Source organism: Podarcis liolepis (genome assembly GCF_965112155.1).
Source record: "Podarcis liolepis genome assembly, chromosome: 14".
NCBI classification, from domain to species: Eukaryota; Metazoa; Chordata; class Lepidosauria; order Squamata; family Lacertidae; genus Podarcis; species Podarcis liolepis.
Genome location: NC_139569.1, coordinates 10531849 through 10559627, shown reverse-complemented (window position 1 = coordinate 10559627; position 27779 = coordinate 10531849). Strand labels below are relative to the sequence as shown.

At 43.4% G+C, this 27779-nt stretch overlaps 3 protein-coding genes across 6 annotated transcripts; 1 reads left to right on the top strand and 2 right to left on the bottom strand.

Moving 5' to 3' along the window:
- Positions 1-975: 975 nt before the first annotated feature.
- On the bottom strand, positions 976-9687 carry CPSF4 (cleavage and polyadenylation specific factor 4). Of its 2 annotated transcripts, none has more exons than XM_083474553.1 (8): positions 9545-9687; positions 7299-7349; positions 6550-6702; positions 4402-4497; positions 3941-4034; positions 2817-2889; positions 2273-2443; positions 976-1327 (listed from the first exon to the last, which is right to left on the bottom strand). In XM_083474553.1, the coding sequence occupies exons 1-8, from the start codon at positions 9645-9647 to the stop codon at positions 1259-1261; spliced, it is 810 nt and encodes a 269-aa protein (XP_083330679.1). In that variant the 5' UTR covers positions 9648-9687; the 3' UTR covers positions 976-1258. The 2 variants fall into 2 exon arrangements, with proteins under 2 accessions (XP_083330679.1, XP_083330680.1); XM_083474554.1 differs by lacking the exon at positions 9545-9687 and adding an exon at positions 9015-9453.
- On the top strand, positions 9632-22274 carry PTCD1 (pentatricopeptide repeat domain 1). Of its 3 annotated transcripts, none has more exons than XM_083474319.1 (9): positions 9632-9750; positions 12427-12945; positions 13560-13700; positions 14805-15023; positions 17431-17532; positions 18438-19211; positions 19615-19731; positions 20012-20194; positions 22064-22274. In XM_083474319.1, exons 2-9 carry the CDS (start codon positions 12475-12477, stop codon positions 22247-22249), a joined length of 2193 nt encoding a protein of 730 aa, XP_083330445.1. In that variant the 5' UTR covers positions 9632-9750; positions 12427-12474; the 3' UTR covers positions 22250-22274. The 3 variants fall into 3 exon arrangements, with proteins under 3 accessions (XP_083330445.1, XP_083330443.1, XP_083330444.1); XM_083474317.1 differs by lacking the exon at positions 9632-9750 and adding an exon at positions 9998-10235; XM_083474318.1 differs by lacking the exon at positions 9632-9750 and adding an exon at positions 10044-10327.
- Positions 22275-23315: 1041 nt separating this feature from the next.
- Positions 23316-27689, bottom strand: BUD31 (BUD31 homolog). The gene is made up of 5 exons (XM_083474590.1): positions 27547-27689; positions 26454-26572; positions 25135-25257; positions 24389-24555; positions 23316-23573 (listed from the first exon to the last, which is right to left on the bottom strand). Exons 2-5 carry the CDS (start codon positions 26545-26547, stop codon positions 23523-23525), a joined length of 435 nt encoding a protein of 144 aa, XP_083330716.1. The 5' UTR covers positions 26548-26572; positions 27547-27689; the 3' UTR covers positions 23316-23522.
- Positions 27690-27779: the final 90 nt, after the last annotated feature.

The following is a 27779-nucleotide window of genomic DNA, read 5'->3' as shown; positions in this document are numbered from 1 at the left end:
AAGAGCATTAGACATAGTCAGTGCTATTAACAAAATCTAGAGACTATATGACATCCTTGGAACTTACTCAAGTCTGCAGAGTAATTTAGTTCAGGTGACTGAAGCTGTGTGCATTTTAGAGGTAGGCTCAGTCTGGCCCTAGCAACAAAACCAAAGTGAAATAGTATAGCTTCTTTCCTTTGGTTTCTCTAATAAGGGACATTTAATGCTCTTGTTTTGCAGCAGGAAGATTCCTTAGTAACTCCTTAGTAAAATTAAAACCACTGTTCCTGCTATATAATTGCTCAATCTACAAGATAACATTATGCACTTGGCAGTTTTTAAAAATCAATTAAATATCCTGATTTATGTTGTGATGCAGGACCTCAGTTAGTTCTTCCCAAGCATGTGCTCCTTTTCTGTCCCCCAAAGTCACACTTCATAAATTAATATCAAAGTATCTCCCTTTAAAATAGGAAATAAATACTTAAAGATAGTTTGGGCAACTCTTGATAATGTGCCAGAATTGTATGACAAATTTCAGAAAGTGCAGATTCTACCATCAAAAATCAAGTATAGTTCTGTTGTAGGATTGTGGAAAGGTGCTTCTGAAAAGGTACATATAATCTTCATGTAACATGAGTTTAAACACACACGTGTCCCTCTACTTCCAACTATGAATGCATAATAAACTTTGCTTTTCAACTCTGACTAATCAGTTAAAGGGACGTGAGCTGTGTAGCTTTGTGACTTCATCTTGGCTAGAGAGGCAAGGACATTCTGCTGGACTTCCGCATAATGCCAACTCCTCCCCCCTCCCCGTGACATACCAATAACCCTTGGACCAAACACTTTACAAGGAAGGCATCAGTGTAGATTTTAAGCAAGTGCAGAACACAGCAAAGCTGTGCAACTCATGACATCTCATGAGCTAATTCCCACCTTCCACCCATAGCCAAGGACTGCTGAAAAAATGAAAGACTTCCAAGCCAAGGATACTGGAACAAGGAGTGCCTATTCCAAATATTCTATTTCGGAAGAAGGCTTGTGTATTAAGCTTTTCTTCAGCCTGCTTCCCAGCTGGGCAGTCTGAATAAAGGCAGGCACCACTTATGTTCTAAGACGTAAAACAAATGAAATACAAAAAAAGAGGTTGTGGGTAAGTAGTCCTCAGTAGGCTGTCCTTTTCATTTAGTCACTGGGGGGAAAAGATGGCTCAACAAGTTCAAGGTTGTTTCAGGCAAAACTCGGCCCTCATATTTAAAAAGGTGCTGCTGGCTCACTGTCCACTAAGGAATGCCAAATGTCCTTTGGTGCATCTGTTGGCATAATGTCCTTTTTCACCACACTGGAGAGAAGACCAAAAAAAATGAAGCTATTAAAATGCAGGAAGTTAAAAGCTTTGAATAAAAACATTAGCATGAATGCAAATGATAAGCACGAAACCTATCTTTCTTCCTAAAGTACTCCCAAGGTTGGAAGTCAATAGTTTATATATGACTGAAACTTTGAATTGGTGCCTTTCCCTGTGGTGCTGCTTTTGGAAGTGGTTGGTATCCCTGTTGAAAGCAGTGACAACAGAGTAAGATGCCAAATGTTAAACAGCACTAAATTTAATCTATGGCTGTAAGTAATGTTCATTTGCAACCTCAGCTTGAATTTGGTACTGTTCAAAGCCAGATCAGGTGACAAGTGGGCATGCCTTGGTCCAATCAGCCTGGCAGGGCAAATCAGGACCATCAGCCAGAGATTTGTCATTGCTGATATAGATAGAGGGGAATTCTTTACCCATCCTGTCACACACACTTTGGGAGACAGATAATTGTATCTGGGTAAGTTTTTTACTTGAGAACTATGGAATTCAACTTTGTTGCCTTCCATTGCAACAACTTCCAGAGGTGTAGCGATATTAACAAAGGTGTTTTCACAAAGGTGTAAGCAGGTTCCCAAGACAGAGATGAGTTTCCTTATTCGATACCTATCCCTTGCTTTGCTGCTTCATACTCTTACATATTCCTTTTTAGATTATCCCTGCAATTAAAGGACTGTCTTCTTAAACATTACAGTAGAGTGCTTGGAAGTTTTAGGTGCTTATATGTAATAAATGCAAAGTAGTGCAAGTCCCTAAATCCCACTATTTTTCAAAGTTAGCTGAAACAACACTCTCCGCTTGGATGTATGAAAATAAAATGCAACTATGTTTATTTCACTTTCAAAACTCAGGATTTGGGGTGCAGAGTTTTAAGATTTCCTAGACAATCCTTTCCCTTACAACCTGTAGGCTTCAGCTTACCTTATAACAGGTGACCTGTTCCAATGGCCGAGGACCCCTGTTCCCCATGCTGTTGTTTTGAGACTGCATAACTCCAATGACCTGTGGGGTCCTCTGTTGGTTGGGAGAAGAGTTCTGACTCGTTAATTGGATGAGGGATGATGACCTCTGTAGTGGTGGATTGTTATTTTGCTGAGAGGGGGAAAAGCAGCCCACACATTGATCAATTCAGAAAAAAGTACCATAACCCTGAACCATGATTGAAATGCAACTACCCCCAAGTATGTTTCTTTTTGCCAAGGCTTCTACAAATGCAGTGTGTAACATCCAACCTTCAGACAGCAAGAAATTCCCACAGTACCTGACTAGAGAATGGAACACCAATGGTGTATGAAAATATAAACCCTTCAAATAAAAAAAGAAGTTCCTCACAATGGTACTTTGCGATTTCTATTCTCTGAAGGATATAAACTGTATGTTTGGTGTTCAACTATTTCAACAACCTTAACTCTGACATTCAGAAGATGCTGCAGAAGTCTGTAGATGTAACTGGGGTACTGCATACCTTTTGTTGTGGCTGTGTTGGTGGAGGCAGTGGTGGTTGCTCTGTGGTTCCCATGGGAAGTTCAAATCGAGGGCTAATTTAAAAAGAAAGTGTACATAAGGAAACATACAAAGATTAAATTGACCCTCAAACCACTGACATCTCCCCCTTACAGCTTCAGAGTTCATACCTGTCCTGAGCAACAGAAAATAATTCCTCTCCATGTTACATTTTGCTGCTTGAATACAGAAACTACAGCAATGAGAAAGTATTTTCTACATACAGCGCTAGTACAGGAAGGAGAAACAAATTCTCCCCAACTAGTAACCAACAACCAGAGCAGCTTGAGGAAGAGCCCACCCTCAAGGCTAAAGAAGCATGAGGTACTTTCTCCTCCAGCCAAATTTTTGGGAACAAGCCATACCCCATGCTGCTAGGGAAAGTCAAAACTCTGGGATACTGTCAACCTGACAATATCTTCCCATTTTCAAGTATGATAGCAAAACACCCTGAGCAAAACCTGAACTCTGCAAGCCTGCCTTATTGGGAAGCCACAAGCCTCAGTAGGTTAAGAAATATATTTGTGAAATGCAGTAATCATTTTCCAAGACCATTTCACTTCCATGTGTTTTCTGACAGTAAACGAGGGCCTCATCCTACACTGGATCTCCTCCCAGCTGCTCCAGAAGGCAGGGCCAAGCTTTGAGACCTTCAAGTGTCTAAGAGGCCCTTCCCATATGGATCGTATCTTAGCTCCAGAAAGCAGGGCATTGACGGGGCTCTGCAGAACTTTCTTTCCTCAACCTTTCCTAACTTTCTGGCTTCTAAATCTCCCATGTCTTTCTTACTACTATGGAGCTTATTCAGAAATGGGTTTAAAATGTTTTCTTCAACCCGAAAAAGAAGAGTCCAGCACTTTCTCATCACTCATTTGCGGAATATTTTGACCATAGAACCAGCCTAAAAGATTTCCAGGATACATCTGAATGGCAGAGGGCATGGTGGATGAGCCTGTGACACTTGTGAATGAGCCTGGGGCAACTTTCAAAGAAATTAATATATGCCAGTGTATGATATAGAAGTTATGATGTATAAGGTTAAAGGGGAAACATAAAATAGCAGAAATAATCCTGGAGCATACTCACTGCATGAATTTGCAAGTGGGGCCCTCTGGACAGAAGCCTACCAGATAATTCACACATATAACGCGTCGGGTATGTCTGTGCCTACAGAGGGGGCCTGCAATAAAAGATTTTATGGTTATATCTGTTATATGCAAACACAGACAACATTCAGGATACACAAGGCTTGCTGTATACACACAAAGCCGAGCCAACCAAGGCTACCTGTGATTTCTGACCATTCAAGCTGCAAGGATTGTGCATTTTCAGAGACTTTCTTACTACCACAAATAGAAATTTCCTAGAAATGAAGACAAATTCTTAAGCAGCCAACTCTTATGCCAGACATCAGGGATGGGACTCTCCCAAGGTGCAAGGTGTTGCAGCTTGACATTATGGTTGCAAAGCAAATCTATGTTGGAAGTCAACACAGATGCAGGCCAGCAAGCTACACAGCCATCGGCAGAAATATGAGGTATACATACCGTGTTTACAAAAACCTCTGTCATACCAAGGGCAATCTTTGATCTTAGATTCTGGGTCAATGTGCAAGAACGGGCATTCCTTGTTGCTGCATTCCCCTGCAGTAGACAAACACTCACTTTACTGGACCAACCAAGAGAGAAAGAGCATTGTGCATCAGCATCAGGATCAAACAGTTTTCCCAGAACAATGTTACAGCATCAGGAAAAGCTTGAATGCATATCTTTTGCTATTCACAGGAATCTTGGCTTTCAAGAATCTTGGCTTTCTTCTGGTAGTGTAAACCTTCTCTAGCCAGATAAATAAAGATTCTAAAAAGTTAAGCATAAAGAGTCATATTCAGAATGAAGACAATTTAAGGTTTTTACTTATGTTATACTAAATCACCTCCTGCCAACCTAGCAGTTTGAAAGCATGTCAAAGTGCAAGTAGATAAATAGGCGGGAAGGTAAACGGCGTTTCCGTGCGCTGCTCTGGTTCGCCAGAAGCGGCTTAGTCATGCTGGCCACATGACCCGGAAGCTTTACAGCGGCTCCCTCGGCCAATAAAGCAAGATGAGTGCCGCAACCCCAGAGTTGGCCACGACGAGACCTAATGGTCAGGGGTCCCTTTACCTTTACTAAATCACCACAAAGTTCCAGTTACAGATAGGTAGCCGTGTTGGTCTGCCATAGTCAAAATAAAAAAATTCCTTACAGTAGCACCTTAAAGACCAACTAAGTTAGTTCTTGGTATGAGCTTTCGTGTGCATGCACACTTCTTCAGATACACACAAAGTTGGTGTCACTTAGATATTTTTTCACTTCAAGTGCAACCCAAAACAAATAAGGCATATAAAAATTATGAAATTCACAGTACGTTATGGGCAGCACAGCACATCATGAAACAATGATAACAACTAAAAGTGCAAATTTTCAAACAGAACTACTCAATGTATGACCATATGCCCACACTCAAGGGTTATACACATATTTGATTATTTTGTCCTAGAAACACTTGGGAAGAGAAATTCTAAATTGCACCAGACAGCATAATAAAATACAGAATTTAATGTTCACTGCAAGTAAGTTTAGCTCAAAAATCAGCTCCTATTGGAGAGAACAGCAAGGTAACTTATCTCGTTCCCTTGTGTTACTGCCAATCCTAATACATGGCCCCAAAATGTGTAAAGCAGTATGATTTCACATGACCCAAACTACAACTCAAGGCTGATGTGTCTATGGAGACCTAGGACAGTACAGTATAGCAACCAAAATGTGGAATTACAAATATAGTAAGAATTTACTTCTAAACCACTGGTTCTTGCCCAGGTGAGGGAACCAACCTTTAAATAAAAAACAATAGAAAAGCTATTGCTCAATAGGACAGGCCCACTAACCATTGGTTAGCAATGAACTGCCAGTTAGAAAGATTGCTCTGATTGAACAGTAGAGCAAAGCTTTTATAGAGTTCTACACACATAGCCATACATCATAAAACATCAAAGGATGTAAAATGTCAGGCTCCACTGTGTTAGCAACTTTCCCTCATTCAGCTTTTGCACTTATCACACAGTTGCCTTGACAACCAGGCCTTCAGAAAGGAACTATGACATTCCATTCCCACATGGCCTAGGAAAGCTTCAAGGAGATGCTAGTTTAACACTCCAGTGCTAACTTAAAACTGTCCTAGCAAAACATTCTGACTAGCTGGAAAAAAATACTCCAGGGTCAGATAAGCATGGAATGCAGTGATTCAGTGGTTTACACAATGTGGGAGATACGCATGAGTGTTACACAATGCAGGAACACCAGAATCGAATTATTCATTGGTACATTCTATATAGAGAATAAGTGCTATTGGATAAATACATAAAACAGCTACAGCAAAATCTGTATCAAGAATCTAATATCAAAATTTATACATCACAAAGTTGCAAATTTCTGTCATCAGTGGGTGGTGTTAGGCAAGCATCTCCTCGTGGAATTGGAATACAGTATTGACCTTACTTTATGGAGTTATTGTAAGGATTGCTGAGACAATATATGTGAAGTACCCTCAACATTTTAAAGTGCTTCATAAATGTCTATCTGTATTGAGTGACTTCCTCTGTACAAGGCAAGCCTTCACAGTACCAGTAAAGCTCACACAGATACCATATTTCCTCTTACCATATTTTGAGTAAAAATAACACTCTGGCATCTTAGTCATGTCATACTCATGCAAGAATTCACACTGATCACCCTTCTTGCACAGCCCTCGTAGCCAGTGTTTGCAAACCACTGTCTTTTCGCCACTGATGTGCCGGAAGGGACACATTCCTCCTATTGTGCAGAAAACAAGAGATAAAAGAAATGCTCTTTAACACACACCCCATCTGAATTATGGGTAGAAAGCATCAAGGCAGGTCTTACATTTTTCCTTTAGGTTAAAGAAACATGTTTGGCTCACAGAGCATATTTGTTCATAGATAATATATGCAGAACTAACATAGTAGAAACAACTTCTCCCCTCATAGTCTTCTAGGCAGATAGGATGACTAAGAGATGTCAAAATGAAAGGAGGGTCCATGAATAGAAAATCATGTCTTCTCAAAAAATCATAGGAGCTTGGAAAACACGAGATCCTAATGTATTACTTTTATTCTGATACCTGTTTGTAAGTCAATGGGGTCAAAAAAGTAGTTTTGTTGTACCAGAGACTGATACGTCTGCTTGGAGGCCCTTTAGTTCTACAAAGTTTTGTACATCTTATGTCCACATACCTAACAAGACTTCCTTGTTTCTCTGTCAAGTGCTACATACACTGATGCAGTATATAAACAATAAAAACTAACACTGATTCACAATAAGGGACTGTGGTTTATTAATTGGCTTTGCTTCATCTTTTTCTAGCACAGCAATTTGCAGGTGTGGCTTACCTTTTCCACAGGCCGCTTTTAAAAAAAAGTCACAGACAGCTGCACCCGATTCTGTGGAAAGAGAGATTCACAATGAAGCTCCCTATATCCCACACCTCTGTAGTTTCAACAGTTGCATTAAAATGAAGACCACTATACAAATTAATCACTCAAGTCTTCAGATGGAAATTTACCCAGTATCATCTAATGAATTTATGGCTGAGCACACATTTCATATTCTTTTTTTAAAGTCCATATTCAGACTGTCACAGCACTGACAGGAACTGCTGGGGCAACATACACAGTGTTCCTGAGCCTCTCATAGCTATGTAACAAGTAGAAGTCCAGAAAATGTTTTCCTAGCATTTCTTCCCTTATCCTGAGAATGTTTTGGATAACCTGAAAGCCCACATGCACCATGAAGAGAAGTTTGTACTAAGCTGGCTTCCTATTTTGTTCACCCAAAGCTTGCCTGTTTTGAATTCTCTAAAGTGTTATATGAATGCTAGCCATTATTATTATGCTTCCTACTGTGGCTTTGGGGGCAAGTAAATAAGTTATTATTTTTGAAGGCATTTTTTGGTGCAGTTTTATGGAAAGTTTACAGCTGTTGACTATTTGACTTCTCAAATATCGTTTCAATCCTACAGAGCTGCATCTTTGCTTTTACTCGCTAGTCTACCACCATCAATTTATCAGTCAACAGGCCAAAATTAAAACCATACAATGCATCCTTTTATTAAGTACAGAGTAAAATACAAAGTATGACATAAGTGTGATTAATGGAGGGCACTATCAACAGCAACTAGTCATTTATTGATTAAAAGATTTATATACAGCTATAGCATTAAAATAGCAAAGTGGTTTATATAATTTATATACATAATAACACACAAAAATTAGAATCGGAGACTCATCCACTAATTATGGAAATATGTAGTCTTAATTGCCTACGTAAGCCTGGTGGAACATTCTCAGCTGGTGTTTAAAAGTTGAAACAGAAAGCACCTGCTGAAGCTCTACTGGCAGAGTATTGCACAAGACCAATGACACTAAAGACCATAATTTGTGTCAATGTCAAATGAGCCTCACCAACTCAAGGCCAGGGCAGGCAGCTAACAACACTCCTGCAGATGATCAGAAGGAATGAGCTGGGATATAAGTGCTCAGGCAGGCCTGAAGGCACTCTGGACCTCAGTTCTTCAGGGCTTTGTAAATGTATACAAGGACAATGAACCTGGCTCAGTAGTAGATGGGCAGCCAGCACAGATTTTTTAATAATGATGTTGCATGTTGTTGGCCAGGTGGTCCTGTCAGCTGTCTGGCCATTCTATTCTGCATCAGCTGGAGCTTCTGGACAGACCCATCAAAAATACACTGCAGTAATCCAGTCTTGAGAGTACCGCCACATAGTTATGATGGCTACATGGAACCTCTGGAATCAAGAGTCAGCGTATCCCAGAGTCCTTTTCTACAGAACAATAGGAAGAGAAAGCTGTTGCCTTCATGCACTACTGGTGGGTTTTCCTGTGGAATCTGGGTGGCTGCTATGGGAAGCAGGAAACCAGACTACAACAGGGCTATTGCTACATTAGGGTTATAAGTAGGTTCAATTTCCCCCCTTTTAAATAAATTTGATTCATATTTTAATCCATCCGTCTTCTCTTCAGTGACTCACAGGGCAAACCTACACGGCCTTCCTCAAAAATAAGCCCTGCCAAATTCAACAGGACCTACCCCTTAAAGTAGAAGTTTCTTCTGGGGAGGGGGGTTATTCCAAAATGTGTTTTTGTGGGATCGTAAACCACCGGCTCCCGGCCTCTTGAGCGAGATGAGCGTGCAACCCTAGAATCGGTCACGACTGGCCCGTACGGGCAGGGGTACCTTTACCTTTTAAACCACACAACTGATACAATTTATTGAGATAACACTTAAATCCCACTGAGACTCTGAAAGAAGCTTAAAAAACAAAACAAAACCCCTCAAAACCTAGGTGCAGCAGCAAAAATTATACGACATCCGAATGGAACGAGGATTGCTCTGTCTCCCTTCCGTGACGTGTCCTGCAAGTTAGCACCTCCCTCGAAGGCCCCTATTCAGTATATTGGGAATAATAATAATAATAATTGCAATGTGTGCCTCTGCCTCCCTCTCCCTCCGTCTTCATTTCCACCGGGAAGAGCAGATGGGGGGTGGGGTCTGGGTCTGCCTCTTCCTGCGCGGCCCTCCCTGACCTCCCTCCCTCCCTCCGCCGCCCCCTCGCGTACTGTCCATGCCCGGGAAGGGCAGCGGCTGCGCCCCGAGCTGCTGCTCCACCGCGATCTCCAGGTCGAACTTGATGTGATCCACGCTGGCGATAAGTTCCTGCATGGCGGCAGCGGCGGCTACTGTGCGTTCGAGGAAAGAAAACTGGACAAGGAAGCGAAGTATCTCCGCTCCCCTCGAGGCGCTTCGGCTCTGAGGGAAAACTGAGGTAAAACCAAAGGGCGGGGCGAGTGAGGAACCTAACGCTTGTGTGCGCGCGCGAGTAAGAGGGACACCAGCTCCCTCCAATCCAAACGCGACGGGCCTTCGCGAGGGATGCTGGGAGCTACGGGGCTTGCGCACGCGCACCCGCACGGCCCGCCTCCGCTCTCCGGCTCAGCCAATAAGACTAGGCCCCGCCCCTTCAGTTGGGTGGGCGAGGTTAAAGTCCCTCGCGCAGCCATGGTGCGTGTCTCTCTCGCTTTCCCCTTTCCGGCCCCGCCTCCCCTCGCTTAAAGAGTCGGAAGCATTGTTATGGGGAGGGAAGAAGAAGGCGGAGGAAGAGCGAACCAATCGGCTCTCGCGCCGAGGTGGGCCTATCGCCTCAGCCCGAACGAGAAGCTCCGCCTACCACGTTCAGAGGCCGAGGCGTGCGGGGAAGTCGGGAGTCACGAGCGGGAGTTCTGGCCTCGCGCGTGGAGGGAACGTTGGCGGGTGAGTGGCGGCCCGTGTGCGCGTGCGCGCAATATAGAGGGGAGGAGGAGGTGGTCGTGGCGACTCATGGAGGCTCCTTCTGCCTCGGCCGTGTAAGAGGGGCCCAGAGTCGGCCTCAGCCAGCGCAGCACAGTGGCCAGGGGTGACGGGAATTGGAGTCCAGCAAAACTCATGGAGGGCCTCAGCTTTCCCATCCTCACACTGCTCTTGAGAAGAGTAGTAGTAGTAATAATAATAATAATAATTTTATGATTTTTATTTTATTTCTTTACCGCTTTATGATTTTAAGAAAAATCTCAAAGCGGCTTACAGCATATTACATCAATAAAACATAAATAAAACAATCTGAAGAAAGTCAAATATAGAGTATACAGTCAAATAAACATAACCTAAAATATTATCTTAAAGATCATATTTATAGTCCGAACATTTGACTGGGTTGCCCCCATATAAAACATAATAAAACATAAAATACTGTATTTAAAACCTCCCCGATACAGGGCTGCCTTCAGAGGTCTTCTAAAGGCTGTGTAGTTCTTTATTTCCTTGACATCTGATGGAAGACACCACTGCCTAGAAGTATCGAATGGGGGGCTTCTTCCCTCAGCCCTGAGAAGATTCGTTCATTTGTTTTGTAAAATTTACGTAGCGCCTGATTGTAAAAAACAACAACAACAACACCCTCGGAGCGGTTTACAAAAAGAGAAAACAGTAAAATGGAGTGGGGGAATGCTACCCTACTTTCAAAGTTTAAATGCTAGAACTAGAATTCCTGACACCCGCAAAATTGTTGAGCTTTTTCCATCGTGTTGCCATGCACCCGAGTTTTCCCTGACATTTTGCCCCCGGCGCCATTTTTTACACCCAAAGACAAGGACATGTCAGGAATTTTCCTGACATATGGCAAGCTTATTTCTAAGCACCCGGGTAGGCTTCTCTAAACAGGAATATTCTTTTCAGCAGGCGATGAAAAGAGCACAGTGAAGACGCCTGCTTGCTCTCCATAGACAAGGAGTTCCAAAGTGCAGGTGCTGCCACACTAAAATATCAAGTTGTTACAGATATGGAATGGGTATTATGGTGGAACCTGCAGTATTGCCAATTCCACCTGTCAAAACAGTCAAGTGGATGCATTTAAAATAAGAAGCTTTGTTTGAAATGTTTCCACACAACCTTTCACCAAAACAGATTTCAGAGCAGCATATAATAGTATAGGTAAAGTGTTGAATTCAGTTGAGTTTTACTCAAAACAGACCCATTTAAATTAATGGGCCTCAGTTTATTTATTTATTTTTTTACAATCAATATAATGCAAAGTACGGATTGAAAAATCAACCTAAAAGCAGGAGCAAGCTAACATGCAAAGTACAATAAACTCAAAATTATAAATTACTTAAAGTGTCTGTCTAAGGCTGCAGTCCTGTACCTATGTGTATGGGTTGCTCGTGCGTAAGTTGCCGCCCCTCCAGGCTTTGTTGCCTTGCTAAACCTTTCAGTCTGGGCAGCCCTTCACTTCGTGGCTGCCTCAGTCGCTAGCAGAATCCGTCAGTGGGCGTTCCTTAAATCTTTTCCAACATAAAAGTTGTTTGACACCCAGTCTCCTCCTACTCTCTCTGCGTGGAAGTCTTCTGCGCAGGGTGGGCGTGGGTAGTGGAGGACCCATGCTCTCCCCGCTGGTGTCCAGTGAAGAGTCCTGGAGCCCCCTCGCCGATTCCCCCATCTGCCCCTCTATATCCCTGGTGTTGCGCTGATTTGCTTCCCCATCTGCGGAGCTGCCTCTCTCCCTGCTGGGCCCTTCTCCAGCATCATTTGAGAGCCTTCCCCTCCGCCTCTAGCTCCGATGTCAGTTCCCTGACACTATGGCTAACTTACCCGTTGAACTCAAGAGGCCCATCGGGAACCTGTGGTCCTCCAGATGTTACTGGACTGCAAACTCCCAACATTCCTAGCAGTAGGCCTTGCTGGCTGATGGGAGTTTGGAGTCCAACAACATCTAGGGAGCCCCAGGCTCTCCCCCCCTGATGTGATACAACAATTTGATCAGTGCTGTGTTTACTTTTTATGATCTTGTTTTAATTTTGATGTATCATTGTTTTAATGTTTAACAGAGGCCACTGCAGGCTTGTTTATTTTTTATTTTTGAAAAAAATGAAGGATATAGATATATGAATGTTTTGGATTTGGATTCTAGGAGATGGCCGTCTAATTGGAGAACCAGGTGACGAAAGCGGGTACCACAATGGCTTTGCAGCTGATATACCATTGCTTCCCTGCAGGACTTTTCACTGTGAGAGGTTCTTTCTATCCTTGGCTGTGTTCTACTTCCAGATGGAGGTCCATTTCAAAGAAACATTTGGCAGGGCCTAGAAATGCACATGATCTCAGATTTCTGGCCTTGAGACCTTTTAGTTCATCCCCAGTGGTCTACAAGTTACACAGGAGAGATCCGAAAGAGACACACTCTGCCACCACCCCTGAAGCAGCCAGCAATGAAGAAGAGAAATTTGATGACGACGAAGGCTTTGGGTTGTTGTCTCAAAAATTTTCTTCTAGACAATTTTTTCACAAAGCTTCTGAAGAATTTCATGATTTGCAACTCAAAAGCCAAGTGGAGGAAGAGGAAGAATTGGAACCAAAACCCAGACAAGGTCCCAGGAACACTCCGTATTGGTATTTCTTGAAGTGCAAGGCATTGATAAAAGAAGGCAAGGTCATTATCTCAGCTGTCTTCATTGCAAGAGTATTGAATAGACTTGCATAGCTAGTGAAAGGCCATTGCCCAGTGCTAGAATAGAGCACCTGCCAGGGACTCTGGGATGCCACTGCTAGTCAGTGTAGTAGACAATATTGGGCTGGATCAGGGTTAAGAAGCCTTCAGTCCGCAGTCCTAATATTGGCCAAGCCCATACCCAACACCATATCATTGACATCAGCAAAACCCTGTGCACAGTGCTTTGCAAGCCTCAACGACCAGCTGATCCTCAGGGCTTGTGAAGCAAGGTGTCAAACCATACTGACAAAAATGGGTCATCCAATGCCACTGTGATGCCCACCTGTCACACATGGCCCGTAGAGGTGGGGTCAGTAGACAAGGCTTCTGCCTGCACCTCCCAATTCCTGAGCTAGATGAGCAGTGTGATCTTGAGCAACCTGGAACCTGCCCATGTTTAATCCAAAGATACACATTAAAATGCCAGTGGGGACTGTTCCCGTGGAAGGGTTGCCCATAAGGGAATTTGGTCTTTGGGCTGAGAAAGGTTCCTCAGGCCCTGCCGTAGCAACAGTTCCTGCTGTGTCCTCACAGTTGTCCTCTCTTAACTGTAGCTGGCAGAGGCTTTGAACCTGTTTGAGGTACAAATGCTGAAGGAGGAACGTGTTCGGCCAGAAGAAAGCAACTACACTGTCCTGATCGGTGGTTGTGGCAGAGCTGGCTATGTGAAGAAGGCATTCAAGCTCTATAACGATGTAAGTACTCAGGTTTCGTTCACATAAGGAAGAGAGCTGCTGCCAAAAAACCAAGCCAGGGGTAGTTTTTGTAAAACCACCCAGTGTGGCTGGTGCTGATGGGCGTAGGCATCCAATGCCATCTGTAGTTCTCCAGGTTCCCCATCTCTGAACTGGGGAACTCTTGTTGCCAGAGAAGAAATGAAAGACAAATGTTCCTGCAAAGTGCTATTGAGAAGGTTTTGGGGCATCTTTCATTCAGGTGGAGAAAGGTGCATCCATCTCACCTGCTGCTTTTGAGCTGTGTCGTGTCATCCCTCCACCACACCCCTTGTGGCCTTGTGGATGTTGTTGGACTCCAACTCCCATCAGTCCCAGCCAGCATGACAAGTATGATAAGGAATGATGGGAGCTGGAGTCCAGCAACAGATGGAGAGCCACAGGTTCCCCAGCCTTGTTCTAGTGAGCTAAGTCAAAAGCAGATCTTGCCTTCCATTTGTTCATTCAACAGGCATCCCATTAGCCAGCATCCTGGTATGTGTTTTTGTGCAAAGTTTCTAAACTGACAAGAAAACGCAAATTCATGGCCTATGATGCATCAAATTTAAAAAAAATCAGCAAGTTTGCCTGCGATTTCCCTCTGATTCTTTGCAGTAGGAATCACATAGCCATGTGGCATTTTCATTTTATTTTAATTCTATAGCACGATGAACAGCATATGGCAGAGGAAACACAAGGACTGTGAAGGTATTCGCAGTGACTCTTGCAATTAGTTAATATGACGGGTGGGCCGACATACCTTGCAGAGTTTATTACTTTATTTTCTTAATTTAAATCCCCATAATCGAATCCCCATTACATTCTCCCATCTTAATAGCGACTCTGGCATTGATTGCTTGGAAGTATGGCTCTCAGCGCTTCCTGCTGGAAGTCTGTGACACCTGCAATATTTTCTTTAAAAGTTTTCCATTCAGTATACAAGTCCTCTCTTGTCTAATTGGGATTTGCATAATTGACTCCTGTGCATTACGATACTTTTGCAGAGTATCTGTTCTATTCCTGATACCGCATAATTGTTTGAGTATTTTTATGAAGCGTATCTATTGCTGTTTTCTTGGGAGGCAGATGAAGAAGCGAGCCTTGACTCCAACTGACGCCACGTACACAGCCCTGTTTAACGCCTGTGCAGAGTCACCCTGGAAGGACTCGGGCCTGCAACATGCGCTTAAGCTACGGCAGCAACTACTGAACAAAAACATTGAGCTCAACATAGTCACGTACCATTCTCTGTTGAAAGTGTGTTCCCGCTGTGCAGATCTCCGGCTGTGCTTTGACATATTGAAGGTAAAGAAGCTTCTGGTATAAAATTTGGGTTGTTTTAATCTGTGTGTGTGGTTTTCTATGCAAGTTCCTTTTGGAACTGTGTAGCAGAAAGTGGCATATATTATACTCAAGGAAATAAACTGCATGAGCTTGTAGTAAAGGCCCATCCAACGCTTTCAAACAAACAACATGGGGTGTAAACAGTGCACAGGATTGTGAAATGTTGCAGGGTGTGGGAATGAAAGTGTTGGCTTAAGACAAAGTTGTTACTTCTGTTTCCAGGTTTTCAGAATGCTTTCCAAATACTTAAAATGATTTGCATAGAATTGTAGAGCTGGAAGGGACCCAAGGGCCATCTAGTTCAATCTACACCAGTGTGGTGTAGTGGTTAAGAGCGGTAGTCACGTAATCTGGGAAACCGGGTTCGCGTCTCCGCTCCTCCACATGCAGCTGCTGGGTGACCTTGGGCCAGTCACACTTCTTTGAAGTCTCTCAGCCCCACTCACCTCACAGAGTGTTTGTTGTGGGGGAGGAAGGGAAAGGAGAATGTTAGCCGCTTTGAGACTCCTGAAGGGGAGTGAAAGGCGGGATATCAAATCCAAACTCTTCTTCTTCTTCTTCTTCTCTTGCAATGCGGGAATCACAGCTGAATAATCCCTGGCAGGTGGCCATCTAACCTCTGCTTAAAAACCTCCAATGAAAGGAGTACTGTCCATTCTACCATCAAACAGCTGAAATATGCTTAGTCAGAATCTCATTTTTTGGTCATTTGAATCCATTGGCCCGGATCCTACCCTCTGGAGCAGCAGAGAAAGCTCCACCATCCATGTGACAGCCCTTCAAATAGATAGCTATTTTATCTCCTCTCAGTTTCCTCATTACCATACTAAACATACCCAAGTCCCTCAACCGTTCCTCATGGGGCTTGCTTTCCAGGTCCTTGACAATATTGGTTACCCTCCTCTGCACATGTTCCACCATCAATATCCTGTCAGAATTCACAGCCGGCAGTCAGAGGTAACTGGCCTCACTCCCAGGCATTCGGCTGGGATCCTTGTTGACCCTCCGTCTGCGTCTCCCGGCAGGCAAGGTCATAAATCGGCGATTCTCCTCAGATGTGAGGAGAACACACCCTCCTCCTCCTGTCCCTCCCTGTATTCCCCCAGGGAGGGGAAGAAAGACAGACAGGAGTCCTATTTACATGTCTTTATTCCTGTCATTCAGCAGTACAGAGAAAACGCATCTGTACCCTCCAGACTCCGGCAGTAGAGTCACAGCTCCACCCCTGTACTTCCAGTACAGGTCAGGTGACACTCTGAGCTAACACCCGGTGCTCAGTACAGAGAATAGACTGCCCCTTTTTCCCAACAGTACAGCTCCAGACAGCAACATCCTGTTTTGCATTCCAGCCACCTGCAGCTGGCTTTTGCATTGCTGCTTTTTCCTGACATATCCTTCTTAAACTGTGGTGCCCAGAACTGGACACAGTACTCCAGGAGGGGTCTGACCCAAGCAGAATAGCATGATACTGTTATTTCCTGTGTATTAGCTTTTTTTTTTTTTTTTTTTTTTTTTTTTTTGCTGGTGCATCACACTGTTGACTCCTGTTAAACTTGTAGTCTGCTAAAACTCCTAGATCCTTTTCACATGTACAACTGGCAAGCCAGGTGTCTCCCATCTTATATTTGTGCATCTGGTTATTTGTGCCTGAGTGCAGAATCTTACATGTATCTCTGTTGAAATCCATTTTGTTAGTTTTGGGCCAGTTCTCCAATCTATTAGAATCAGGATTCAAGGTGACTTTATCGTCTGAGGTATTAGCTAACCCTCCTGGTTTGGTGTCATCTGCAAACCATCATTTTAACCAAGATACGCTATCTGAACATTAGCTTTTGTAACAAATTTCTGATTTCCCATAAAATTCCACCCCCCACTCCTCACAAATTGGTAAATCGGCAGAGATTCTGTTGCTTTTAGTGGGTTCCTTTTTTGTAAACAGGTCCATCTCCTGCTGATTTTTGGTCTGGTTTGGAACAGAGAGGCATCTAAATCCAACTAAAAACTCCTGTTTGCCAACAAGTTAGAATGTGGAATAATGAAAGTATTGTTTCTAATCTTAAAGATAATTAGACAGCGCATGACATTTCGTTTCTTGCAGTACAAGGTTGAAATTAGCTTTCTCAGCTGACATCAGCAATAGTATTTGTGAACCCAGTATTGATGGACATTTGTACCTTGGTTAATTTAATTTGAAAGTGTCACTTTTGGCCTTCTTAGACTTTCCTGAATCGTTTTATTATTATTATCTGAGAGAGAGAGAGATGCTTTCCATTTGAGCTACAAAAGAGCAAATGTTTCATTAAAGATTTCTATTGTGGAATAAGTGTGAAATTACTGTATTCATCCCCCCCCTTTTTTTTTAATTAAGGAAATCGTCCACAAAGGCCATACGGTCACCACAGAGACTTTCAACTTCCTGCTTATGGGGTGCATAAAAGACAAAGAGAATGGGTTTCGCTATGCCTTGCAGGTCTGTATGTTCCTTTCCTCTTTACAGCCGAACAAACCAACAAAGAGCTTCAAGCTTGCATTCACTCTGACCGGTTTTCTTAAGCGATTGATTTCTTCTGGTTGTGATCCTTAAATTTCCATGTATCTTATAGAACTAGGGAGCTATATACATCTTAGATTAATTTTATTGCTAAATTTGTATCCCACCCTTCCTCCCAAAGGAACCCACGGCAGTAGACAGTAAAATGTTAAAACCATATAATTTAAAATCAAATAAAAAACCATATTTAAAACAATTAAACACCATCTCGTTTTTTTTGAAAGCATCATGCTAATGATTGTGAAGTTGTGCTGTCAGTTCTGAGTTGCTTTTTAAAAAGACAAGAGAGAATGTGTTCCTCTTTCGTTAATCACCATTATGTCATTTGCAGTTACTTAGCATGATTGTTAAAACATTTGCCTTCAGAACACAACATGTACCTTGGAGGTGGACAGGAGATAGGATCCAGCCTGCAGACCTGATTCTGAGCTACCCCCGCAGGCTACTTTGTTTATTGCTCACAGTTTGTTTGGAGCTAAACAAACCACGGGCCCCATTTCAGACATAACCCAATGCCAGGAATCATGGTCTATTTCTCCTGCGTGCTGTGAGGGAGGAGCAACATGGATGAGATTGGTGCTTTCACAGTATACAGTGTTTTACGGTGATGTGCAAACTGAGCTACTAAGTGGCTTTGGAGACAACTGCTGTCTTCCAGGCTCCAATCCCAAGAAGCAAATTCCTCTGAATACTGAGGCTTACTGCCGAGTGAACACATTTAGGATCAACTTGTCTGTTTCCCATTAGTGTAAGAACTGTAATTATATGGATCACCTGGGGTACATTTCTCTTTTCTCTGCCCTGACTTTCCTTTCCAAAAACAGGTTTGGCAGCAGATGCTTAAACTGAACTTAAAACCCGACAGTTACAGCTACAACTTGATGCTCGGTGCTGCCAGAGACTGTGGCCTTGGTGACCCCCGTGTAGCTTCCAATTTGTTGCTAGGAACTTTCGAGGAAAGCCCAGCTATCCTGAGACTGGAAGCTGGTAAGCAACACCGGAAGGTGAAAGGTCGGCGAGGAAAGGAAGCAGATGCTGGAGCTGCAATGCAGTTCGATGTGGAGATGTTGGAAAAATGTGTGTTCCTGGAGGACAGAACACCTGAGCAGCAAGTCTATAGCCAAAAAAGCAAAAGCAAAAATGACAATAGTGCAAAGGCAGAGACTGGCGATATCTCTACTTTGCCAGATTCTGCTGCACCCAGGGACTTGGGGATCTCTGATAAAAAACAGGTGGCTCCAGATGTGCCAGAAGCAAACAGTCTGTGTTTTTCCAAAGCCTCCTTCAACTTCCCCAACTTGTTGGACTCGCAGCCGCCGCCCAACGAAAATGTGATCTCCTTAGGGACGGTGGCAACCCCCTCCGATAGACTGGCACTCATTGGGGACATGGAGGGTTTCTTAAAGAGAATGAAGGAAGATGGTGCTGCGTCCAGTATCAAAACTTTCACACTGCTAGCTGAGCTGGTGCAGCCCAACAGCCAGTCAGAGTCTTCCTTGTTGACGGTGATGGAGGAGCACAACGTGAAACCAGATATAACTTTTTTTAATACCTTGGTGAGGAAGAAGAGCAAAGGAGGAGATCTGGAAGGAGCAAAGGTAAGATCACGGGCATATGAGTGTGTGTGGGTCAGGGGTGGACAGTCTTCAGGCTTGCAGGAACTACTGTTTTTTTACCAAAACCTGATACATTTTCTGCCCACCCACTGGTGTAGGCAATAACCTTTTGGAGAACAGTGATGACTAAGAAGTACAGCTACTTTGCATGCAAAAGGTCCCAGGATCAATCCCTAGCATTTCCAGGTAGGACTGGGACAGAACCTTGTCTGAATTCCGGTCGGTGTAGTAGCCAGTATTGAGCTTAATTGGCCAATGGTCTGACAGAATGTAAGGCAGCTTCCAATGTTCAGTTAGCTTCATTTGTACACATTGCACCTCCTCTCAGCATGAACCTGAACAGGTAATCTAGACAGCTGTTCTCAAATGCCTTTGTATATTACAGAGCCTGCTGCCCCTAGTGCTGAAGGAGGGACTTTCTCCCAATCTACAGACGTTTTGCAACTTGGCAATAGCCTGCCGCAAAAAAGAGGATGGACTGCAGTTACTCTCAGACATGAAGGTACAGAAAACTCAAGCTTTTGAGGCTGTTTTGCATGCAGCAGACCTGGTGGTTTTGATGGCTACATGTTAGTGAGGAGTTCTGTTAACATAAGGGGATCTTGTCTTTCAGCCGTCCCACTAGCTCCTGTAAGTGGCCATTGCAATCAGTTGTATAGTGTGCAAATCCCCATCTCCCCGGCTTTGGGAGCAGTAATCTTGTTATACTGTGAGACTCCTAGATGTGTGTGTAAGGACTTCAGAATTACCTTTGTCTGACAGTTTGGGGCTGTGTTTTTCAGCGTTCTGGAATAAACCCCAATGTACAGATCTATGGTGCGCTTGTAACTGCAGCTGTGAAGAGACTGGACTACGCCTACCTCACAGAGATCCTTGCAGATATGAGTAGAAACCGTGTTCCTCCAAATGAAGTTGTCCTACGCCAGCTGGAGTTTGCAGCCCAGTATCCTCCTAACTTTGATAGGGTGAGGTAACCTTTTGTTTTTTGCAGAAGCTGATTTATACTCGAGAGCATTAAGACCACATATTATATGCACAGTTCTTTGAACACCCTTGCAGTTCTGTGTCCTCTGCACATTTACCCAGATTGCACCCAGTTAAGTGTGCATCAGCCTTCTCCCAAAATATTCCTTTCCAGATATTTGCAATCAAACTCTCATCAGCCCCAGCCAGCATACCGTATTTTTCGCACCATAGGACGCACTGGACAATAGGACGCACCTTGTTTTAGAGGAGGGAGAACAAGAAAAAAAAATTCTCTCCCTCTCTGCCCAGCGCCCCTTCAGCAAAGCAGCAGGAGGCGCTGTGCAGAGAGGGGGAGAATTTCCCCCCTCTTGTTTTCCCCCTCTAAAACAAGGTGCCGTTTAAAGTGCGTTCAGACGCCTTCAGGCGGCTACCTTGGAAGCCTGGAGAGCGAGAGGGGTCGGTGCGCACCGACCCCTCTCACTCTCCAGGCTTCAGGTTCCTTTCAACCTGCTCTTTGGGGCTGGCGGGGGGAAGCCCACCACCAGCCCCAAAGAGCAGGTCGGGGAGCAGCGCAAAGGCGCGCGGCTTTAGAGGCTGCTGCAATAGCTGCGTGTCACCTCTCCAGCCAAGAGAGGGTAAGCGGGGCTTCTTTAGCCCGAGTGCGCTCTCCCGGCTGGAGAGGTGGCGCGCGGCTATAGAGGCTCCTGCCATAGCCGCGCACCAACTCTCCAGCTGGCAGAGGGTCGCGGGGCTATGCTGTCTTCGCTCCATAGGATGCACACACATTCCCCCTTCATTTTTGAAGGGGAAAAAGTGTGTCCTATGGTGCGAAAAATACGGTAATTTAGTAGTCAGGGATAATGGTTGGGCACCAGGATGAGGAAGAAAAATGTATAGGATTGCTAGGTGACCGCAAGTATACTGTATCTAAAGAAAGGCCATTATACCAGCATCAACTTAATTGGATAAAGGTCTTCTCCATACAAGTTCTGAAGTGTGTCTTGCACCAATGGTATTAATTTCAGTTGACAGTTGAAAATGTACTATTTACCCAGACCATGGGACAAGGCGAGAGGTTAGATGAGCCAGTGTGGTGTAGTGGTTAAGAGCGGTAGTCTCGTAATCTGGGGAACCGGGTTCACGTCTCCGCTCCTCCACATGCAGCTGCTGGGTGACCTTGGGCTAGTCATACTTCTTTGAAGTCTCTCAGCCCCACTCACCTCACAAAGTGTTTGTTGTGGGGGATTAAGGGAAAGGAGAATGTTAGCCGCTTTGAGACTCCTTAAAGGGAGTGAAAGGCGGGATATCAAATCCAAACTCCTCCTCCTCTTCTTCTTCTTCTTCTTCTTCATTGCATGTTTTAATTCAACACTGATACTGTGTGTTTTCTGCAGAAATGTTTATACACCATTGGGTTGTATTCAGTGATATTCCTACGCATTGAAATCTATGGAGATGACTTGTTCACTAATTTTAATGGGTATGGGCAACATTAGCTACAGCCCTCTAATTTGTTTAATGCTATGAATTACTGCCCATGGGCTATTTGATGAAACGTGAGAAATCCAATAGTTTCCAGTTTATCTCAACTGTGCTCTTTAAGAGACCACCAAACACAACTGGTAGCAGCCAGACCTGGTAACACTTCTAGATCCCATTGATTCCAGCAGAAGAGAGTTTAAGCACTTACTTCCCTCTACAGAAACTTTTTAATACCAGCACACTCCTCCACAACTTCCAAATAAAAGCAGCAAAAGATTATGTAAGTTCTTGGCAAGTCTAAGAAGCAGTTTCTCACTTCTTAGAGTAGAACTAATCTTCTCCTGCTATTACAGAGTGTTAATTTTCTCCTCCTTTTCCTCTTGCAGTACAAAACAAAGGACTATTACCTGGAGAAAATTAATGGCTTTCGATCCTACTACTTCCGCTGGCTGAAGTGGATGGAGGCAGAAGAAACACCACACCCTTGGGCAAAATACAGAACTCCTAAGCAGCCAGAAAACAAACATAATACAGAAGATGCAGAAAACTACAGCAGCCAGAGGAGGTGGTAGAAAAATAAAGCCAATGCTAATACTCCATAGTGGTGTTGGAAAGTTCCTTTTGCCTTCATTTTGTGCCAGCATTCTTGTCCACATTGGCTTTAGATTTTTTTTTACAAAAAAAGGGAGTGAGTATTGCTACTCAGACACAAGCCCTGCTATGTTCAGTGGGATTTACTGCCAAGGAGGTTTTTATAGCAGTTGTGGGGAACCTTTAGCTCTTCAGATATCGAACTTCAACTGCCATCACCCCTGGCTAATAGTGGAATATTTGGAATGCCAAAGGTTTTCCCTTCCTGATTTATAGGGTTGCGACAAAAATGAAGACCTCACACATTGCAGTATGAACTGTTGTAATAAAGGGTCCCTCTTGATAAAGTTATTTTTTTGTATTTTCTGCTCTTAATGAGACTTAGGGCTTTTTTTCCTTTTCCTTTAGTTCCAGAAGGGTGCCCACCCCCCATTTTCATGCAAGTATGGAATTTTATATTGGATGCAAAATTTTGTTTCCTTAAGTTACCTTGGTTTTCATTATTAAAACACAAGTTTATAGGGTGTGAGATTTTAAATATAAGCCTGAAGGCATAGGCAATTCCTATAAATGTCTTGGTGTACAGCTAAACGGAAAGCTTGAGTTTTATTGGGTATTTGAGAATGAGGGGGATTGTACCTCCTCTAACAAGCAGCAGTTTAGCAAACTTACACAGGTCCTTTGTCCCACTTTATTGCTAATTGGCAGGCCTCCTGGGGAAGTATAACATATTTAAAGCCACCCTTACTTCCTCTCCCACCCAATATAAGTAAGGTGATGTAAGTAGTTATTTATATATCTATTGCCCTTGTCTCCATGCATAAGAAATAAGCCCTCCATTGTTTCATTTCTTTAATGGATTGATGCATAATCTGAATTAACTCATGTCTACCAATCCAATATTACTAAGCATAATTATTAAACAACTTTATCCCCATGTTTCCAAATTATCCCTGGAAAAAGGAGGGTCCAGTTTCATTTATGTTCTTTATTATGAAAGCAAATTCATAAAGGTAACAGTAGCAGCACAGAATTAAACAAACCACCTTGAGGCAATAGGCAAGACTTTATTTTAAAATAAAGTAGTTATACAAGACATTAATACTACTGCATTTACAATTCAGGTTGTTGGAGATCCACTCACCGCCGGGTCTTACGACAAACAAATTATGGTTCTTATTAACAGTCATTGACGATGAACCAGCCATTTAAGAACTCCTCAAAAGGGAACTTTTAAAAAGGGGAAAGGGGATTTCATCCAGAGCAGCCTCTGCACCCGCAGTGAGTGCACTCAATTATTCTTCCCTGTAGAATGAAATCAGCATGTTAGTCACAGCAGACCCCTGAGCACACAGTAGAGCAAGAAAAAAAGGAAATTTTGCTGGTTAGGAAAACTTACAGGATTGCAACAAATGAGAATAGATACACTGTTTCCTACTGCCTTTCATACTACTGTTGCAGGGTGGAGCATTTATTACAAGAACCAAATTTTTAAAAAGATAGGAGTCTCTCAAAACTGCAAGTACAGTCTTATAACTTGCTTGTTTTTAAAAGACCCTTAAGATGTCAGAGTGCTAGAAAAGCCAGGAAATGAGACTGCAAATCTTTTTACAGCCTTTCTTTGATTTACAGAAGTTTTAGAGTAAGAGACACACACTGATACAGTGGGTGGTCAGTTTTGAAGCAACATTTTTGGTGGAACCGCAAGAGATGGTGGTGGTTAATTATTGTTATTAGTTGAATTTATATACCGCCCTATACTCAGAGGTCTCAGAGCGGTTCACAGAAAAGATCAATGTAAAAAATTAATAATAATTCAATCTGTATACCCATAGATCTCCGAGTGGCTCACAACTTAACAGGATGAGGTTGTTCATCCAGTCCTACTAAGTTGAATGGCAAACTGTCCCCAAGGAGAAAGTTCAGAGACAGACAAGGTCTCTAGCAAGAGGAGTAACAAACACTTGCCTTTCACGTGGTTTGGATTTGCAGGGGTCACACTGCTACTTATTTGCATGAACCAGGTTTGGGGGGGGGGATGCACAAAAAGGCAAAAGAAATGGGACACAGAAAGAATTGTTGTAATGACCCAGGGGGCTTATTGAAAACAACATTCTTACCACTTCCAGCTTGCTTTTGGGCACTCTGCAGATGCAGTTGGTTCCAAAGTTGGTATCTCGGGTCTGGATGCAGCGCAAACAGCAGAGGTTTTCATAACCTTGTTTCTTCCACTTTGCAATTAAGTTTTTGTCTGCATATCCTTCTTTAATGCAATACTCATACAGCTCTGTGCAGGAGAGAGGATGGGATAATTAGAAAGCTCAGTAGTGGCAAACAAAAATGACTGTACCCCTTTGGCAGAATTTGCTCACACCTACATTCTAAAAGGGACACGGGTGGCGCTGTGGGTTAAATCACAGAGCCTAGGACATGCCGATCAGAAGGTCGGTGGTTCAAATCCCCGCAACGGGGTGAGCTCCCGTTGCTCGGTCCCTGCTCCTGCCAACCTAGCAGCTCGAAAGCACATCAAAGTGCAAGTAGATAAATAGGTACCGCTCTGGCGGGAAGGTAAACGGCGTTTCTGTGTGCTGCTCTGGTTCGCCAGAAGTGGCTTAGTCATGCTGGCCACATGACCCAGAAGCTGTCTGCGGACAAACGCTGGCTCCCTCGACCTATACAACAAGATGAGCGCGCAACCCCAGAGTCGGTCACGAGTGGACCTAATGGTCAGGGGTCCCTTTACCTTTACCTTACATTCTAAAAAGGTTAGTATTTCTTTTTCCATTTGACAGACCGGCTCAAGCAGATTTCACAGCCATACTGAACAAAACATTTTCCCCTAAAAGATCAAAGACAGCTGTGTTACCTCTACTGATGGCTTTTCTCTTATAGAAGAGATCAAAAATGTAACGTGTTTTCTGGTGGTGAATTCTGAAGATAGGCCAGAGAGATTCTACTTTCCTCTTCCCTTCATGCGGTTCAGTCTCAGCTGAAGAAAAGTGGGGAAAAGGGCAGAAAACATGTTAATTTTGCCAGCTAATTCAAATGTTCATTACGTCTCCATTATTTCATGTTGCTAAAAACAAGGAAGAAATCCTATAATATTCTGATAAATAGGATGTGAGAATTCATTGGAGAATATATGCTATAGTTTTCTATTCTCATGTAGTTTTGCAAGCTGAACCAACAAATGTTTTCAGTCATCACATTTAACCTGCAGTATCTAAAGGTGATTTGTACTTGGATCACTACCTATGCAGTAATTTTCTAAGTTCTTAGCCAGAACTGTTCCCATTCCCGATACCATTTTAATTGATGCAAGATTAACAAAGATGAATCATCTCTGTGAACGTGAGTGCTACCTTTTAAGTCCACAGTCCAATCTAGAACAGAATTCAAGGAATGTAAAGTCTCTGTTTCTGTCTTTTGGTTTTTATTTTCAGTCGTTAAGTGTAGGGGGGGGATCTGTTCCTTTCAACTGGTCTTTTTTTTTTTCCTTTTAAAAGGGAACTCCCAAAGGTAGGTACAATTCCCGGGGTTTTACAAGCATTTCTGGTAAGCACAATTTCTTTGCCAAATTATATGTACAACTGAGAAGACTAGGTGCTAACTAATAATTAGCATAAAAACTTCCAGCCTTGGCAGGTTTATATTTGACACCTCGAAACTGCTGGCCTGTGAGGCTTTGTAAATTCCACTTCTGACCTTCAATACTCTGGTCTTTCCCATCAAAAGCCTTTTTCTTCTGTTTACTTAATTATTGGCTGAAGGACACTGAAAAGGCTTCTGATATCCACCATTAAGCCAATATCAGCTGTTAAGTATACCATAATTTAAAGTAAAAAAAACACAACCAAACGAACTACCTGTCCTCTTTTCAAAGCCATACATAGAGAGGGGAATATGAAAAAAAGGAAAGCAGTAAATATCTCTTGCTTAAACTGCACAGTTCTTACTGCATAGTCAAAACACCATTAATAACTGCAGAGTGCCAAATAAATGCACCTTATCTCAACACTATCTTTCTGAGATCTCTATTTTAACTGGAGATGTCCTGGACTGAACTTGGGATCTGTGTACAAACCACCATGGGCTTCCTATACTGAATGTGCCAAAAAGGCCAGCTCATATACTGTTCTATTACACAATTCATGCTCACAGCCAAATTAGTACTCTGCTACTCACCTTCTCTCATTTTTTGATCTAGTTCATCTAAGGTTGGTTCAATCAATTCCCAGCCGTCTGGAGGTGGTTTTCTACTCCTCTTCACCTTGGGCATCTTGTCAGCACAGAGGGAGGGAAATCTGGAAAAAATAAGGGAGTAATAAAATGTGTACCACTATAAATTAGAGTACTCTAGATAATATGTTCCTTTTACATATTTTTGAACCAGGTGTCTGAATACCCTAAGTTCTCCCCTATAGCATTAACAACCAAAAGACCCCCCCATTTCCCTTGGGTTATCTGAACATATATTCTGTTTCTTTATTAATTTGTTATTATTGATTGTTATTAAATTTATATACGTATTGCCCTTCATCTGAAGATCACAGGGCACTTTATAAGAAAACAAAATGCACAACAACAACAATGCCCCCAGAAACATTTAAAAGGCCATAGATTGGCCTTTTAGCACCAGGGCAGGTCAACCTGGAAGGAGGCACCGCTTAATGTATCGGTGCCCGAATCTATTGTTTCATGCAGCCATGGGGAACCTGTGGCTCTCTGGATGCTGCTGCTGGACGCCAACTCCCAGGGCCAGATTTACGTATAAGCTAAACAAGCTTAGGGCCCCACTCTCTAGGGGGCCCCCCAAAAAAATAAAGGGGGAAAAACTGGATGTACATTTCCAAAATATAAGATATAAAACAAATAAAATGGCTTTAGATACCTATTAGGTCCATAAATTACCATATAGCTTATATTCAACACAAAAAACAGCGACGATTTGTTGTTGACAAAGGACGGCTGGACATATAAAGGGCCCCATTACCTTCAGTAGCTTAGGGCCTCATCAAACCTAAATCCGGCCCTGCCAACCCCCCTCATCCCTGCTGGCCACGGTTCCCCAAGCCTGCTTTAATGGCTGCAGAGCAGGCAGAAATCCAACAGGTGAAACCTTTGCCCGGCAGGATGCCCTCATCATAAATTCCTGCCTGCCACACGCCACTGGAGGCCCTTAGCCAAAAAAGTGCGCCGGCCAGAAAGAGAACTCGTCAAATGAAGGGCCTGCGACCCCCACCCTCCCCTAGAGAGCCCCCAAAGGAAAAGCTCCTACGCTTCTGGAGACTCTTGTTTCTTCCGCTCTCTTCCGCCTCTTCGAAGCTCTCCGTCGCCTCGCGATGACGTCCCCGCGACGAGAAAGGCCCTTCCCTCGCGTCTGCGTCACGATAAGGGGCTTCCCTCTGCGGTTGTCCTCGCTGACGCCTGTCTAGAAGTCACCCCGCGGATGGCGGCCGGAGCCTCGGGGCGAGGCAGGCGGACCGCACGAAGCCTCTCGGCGGACGCGGA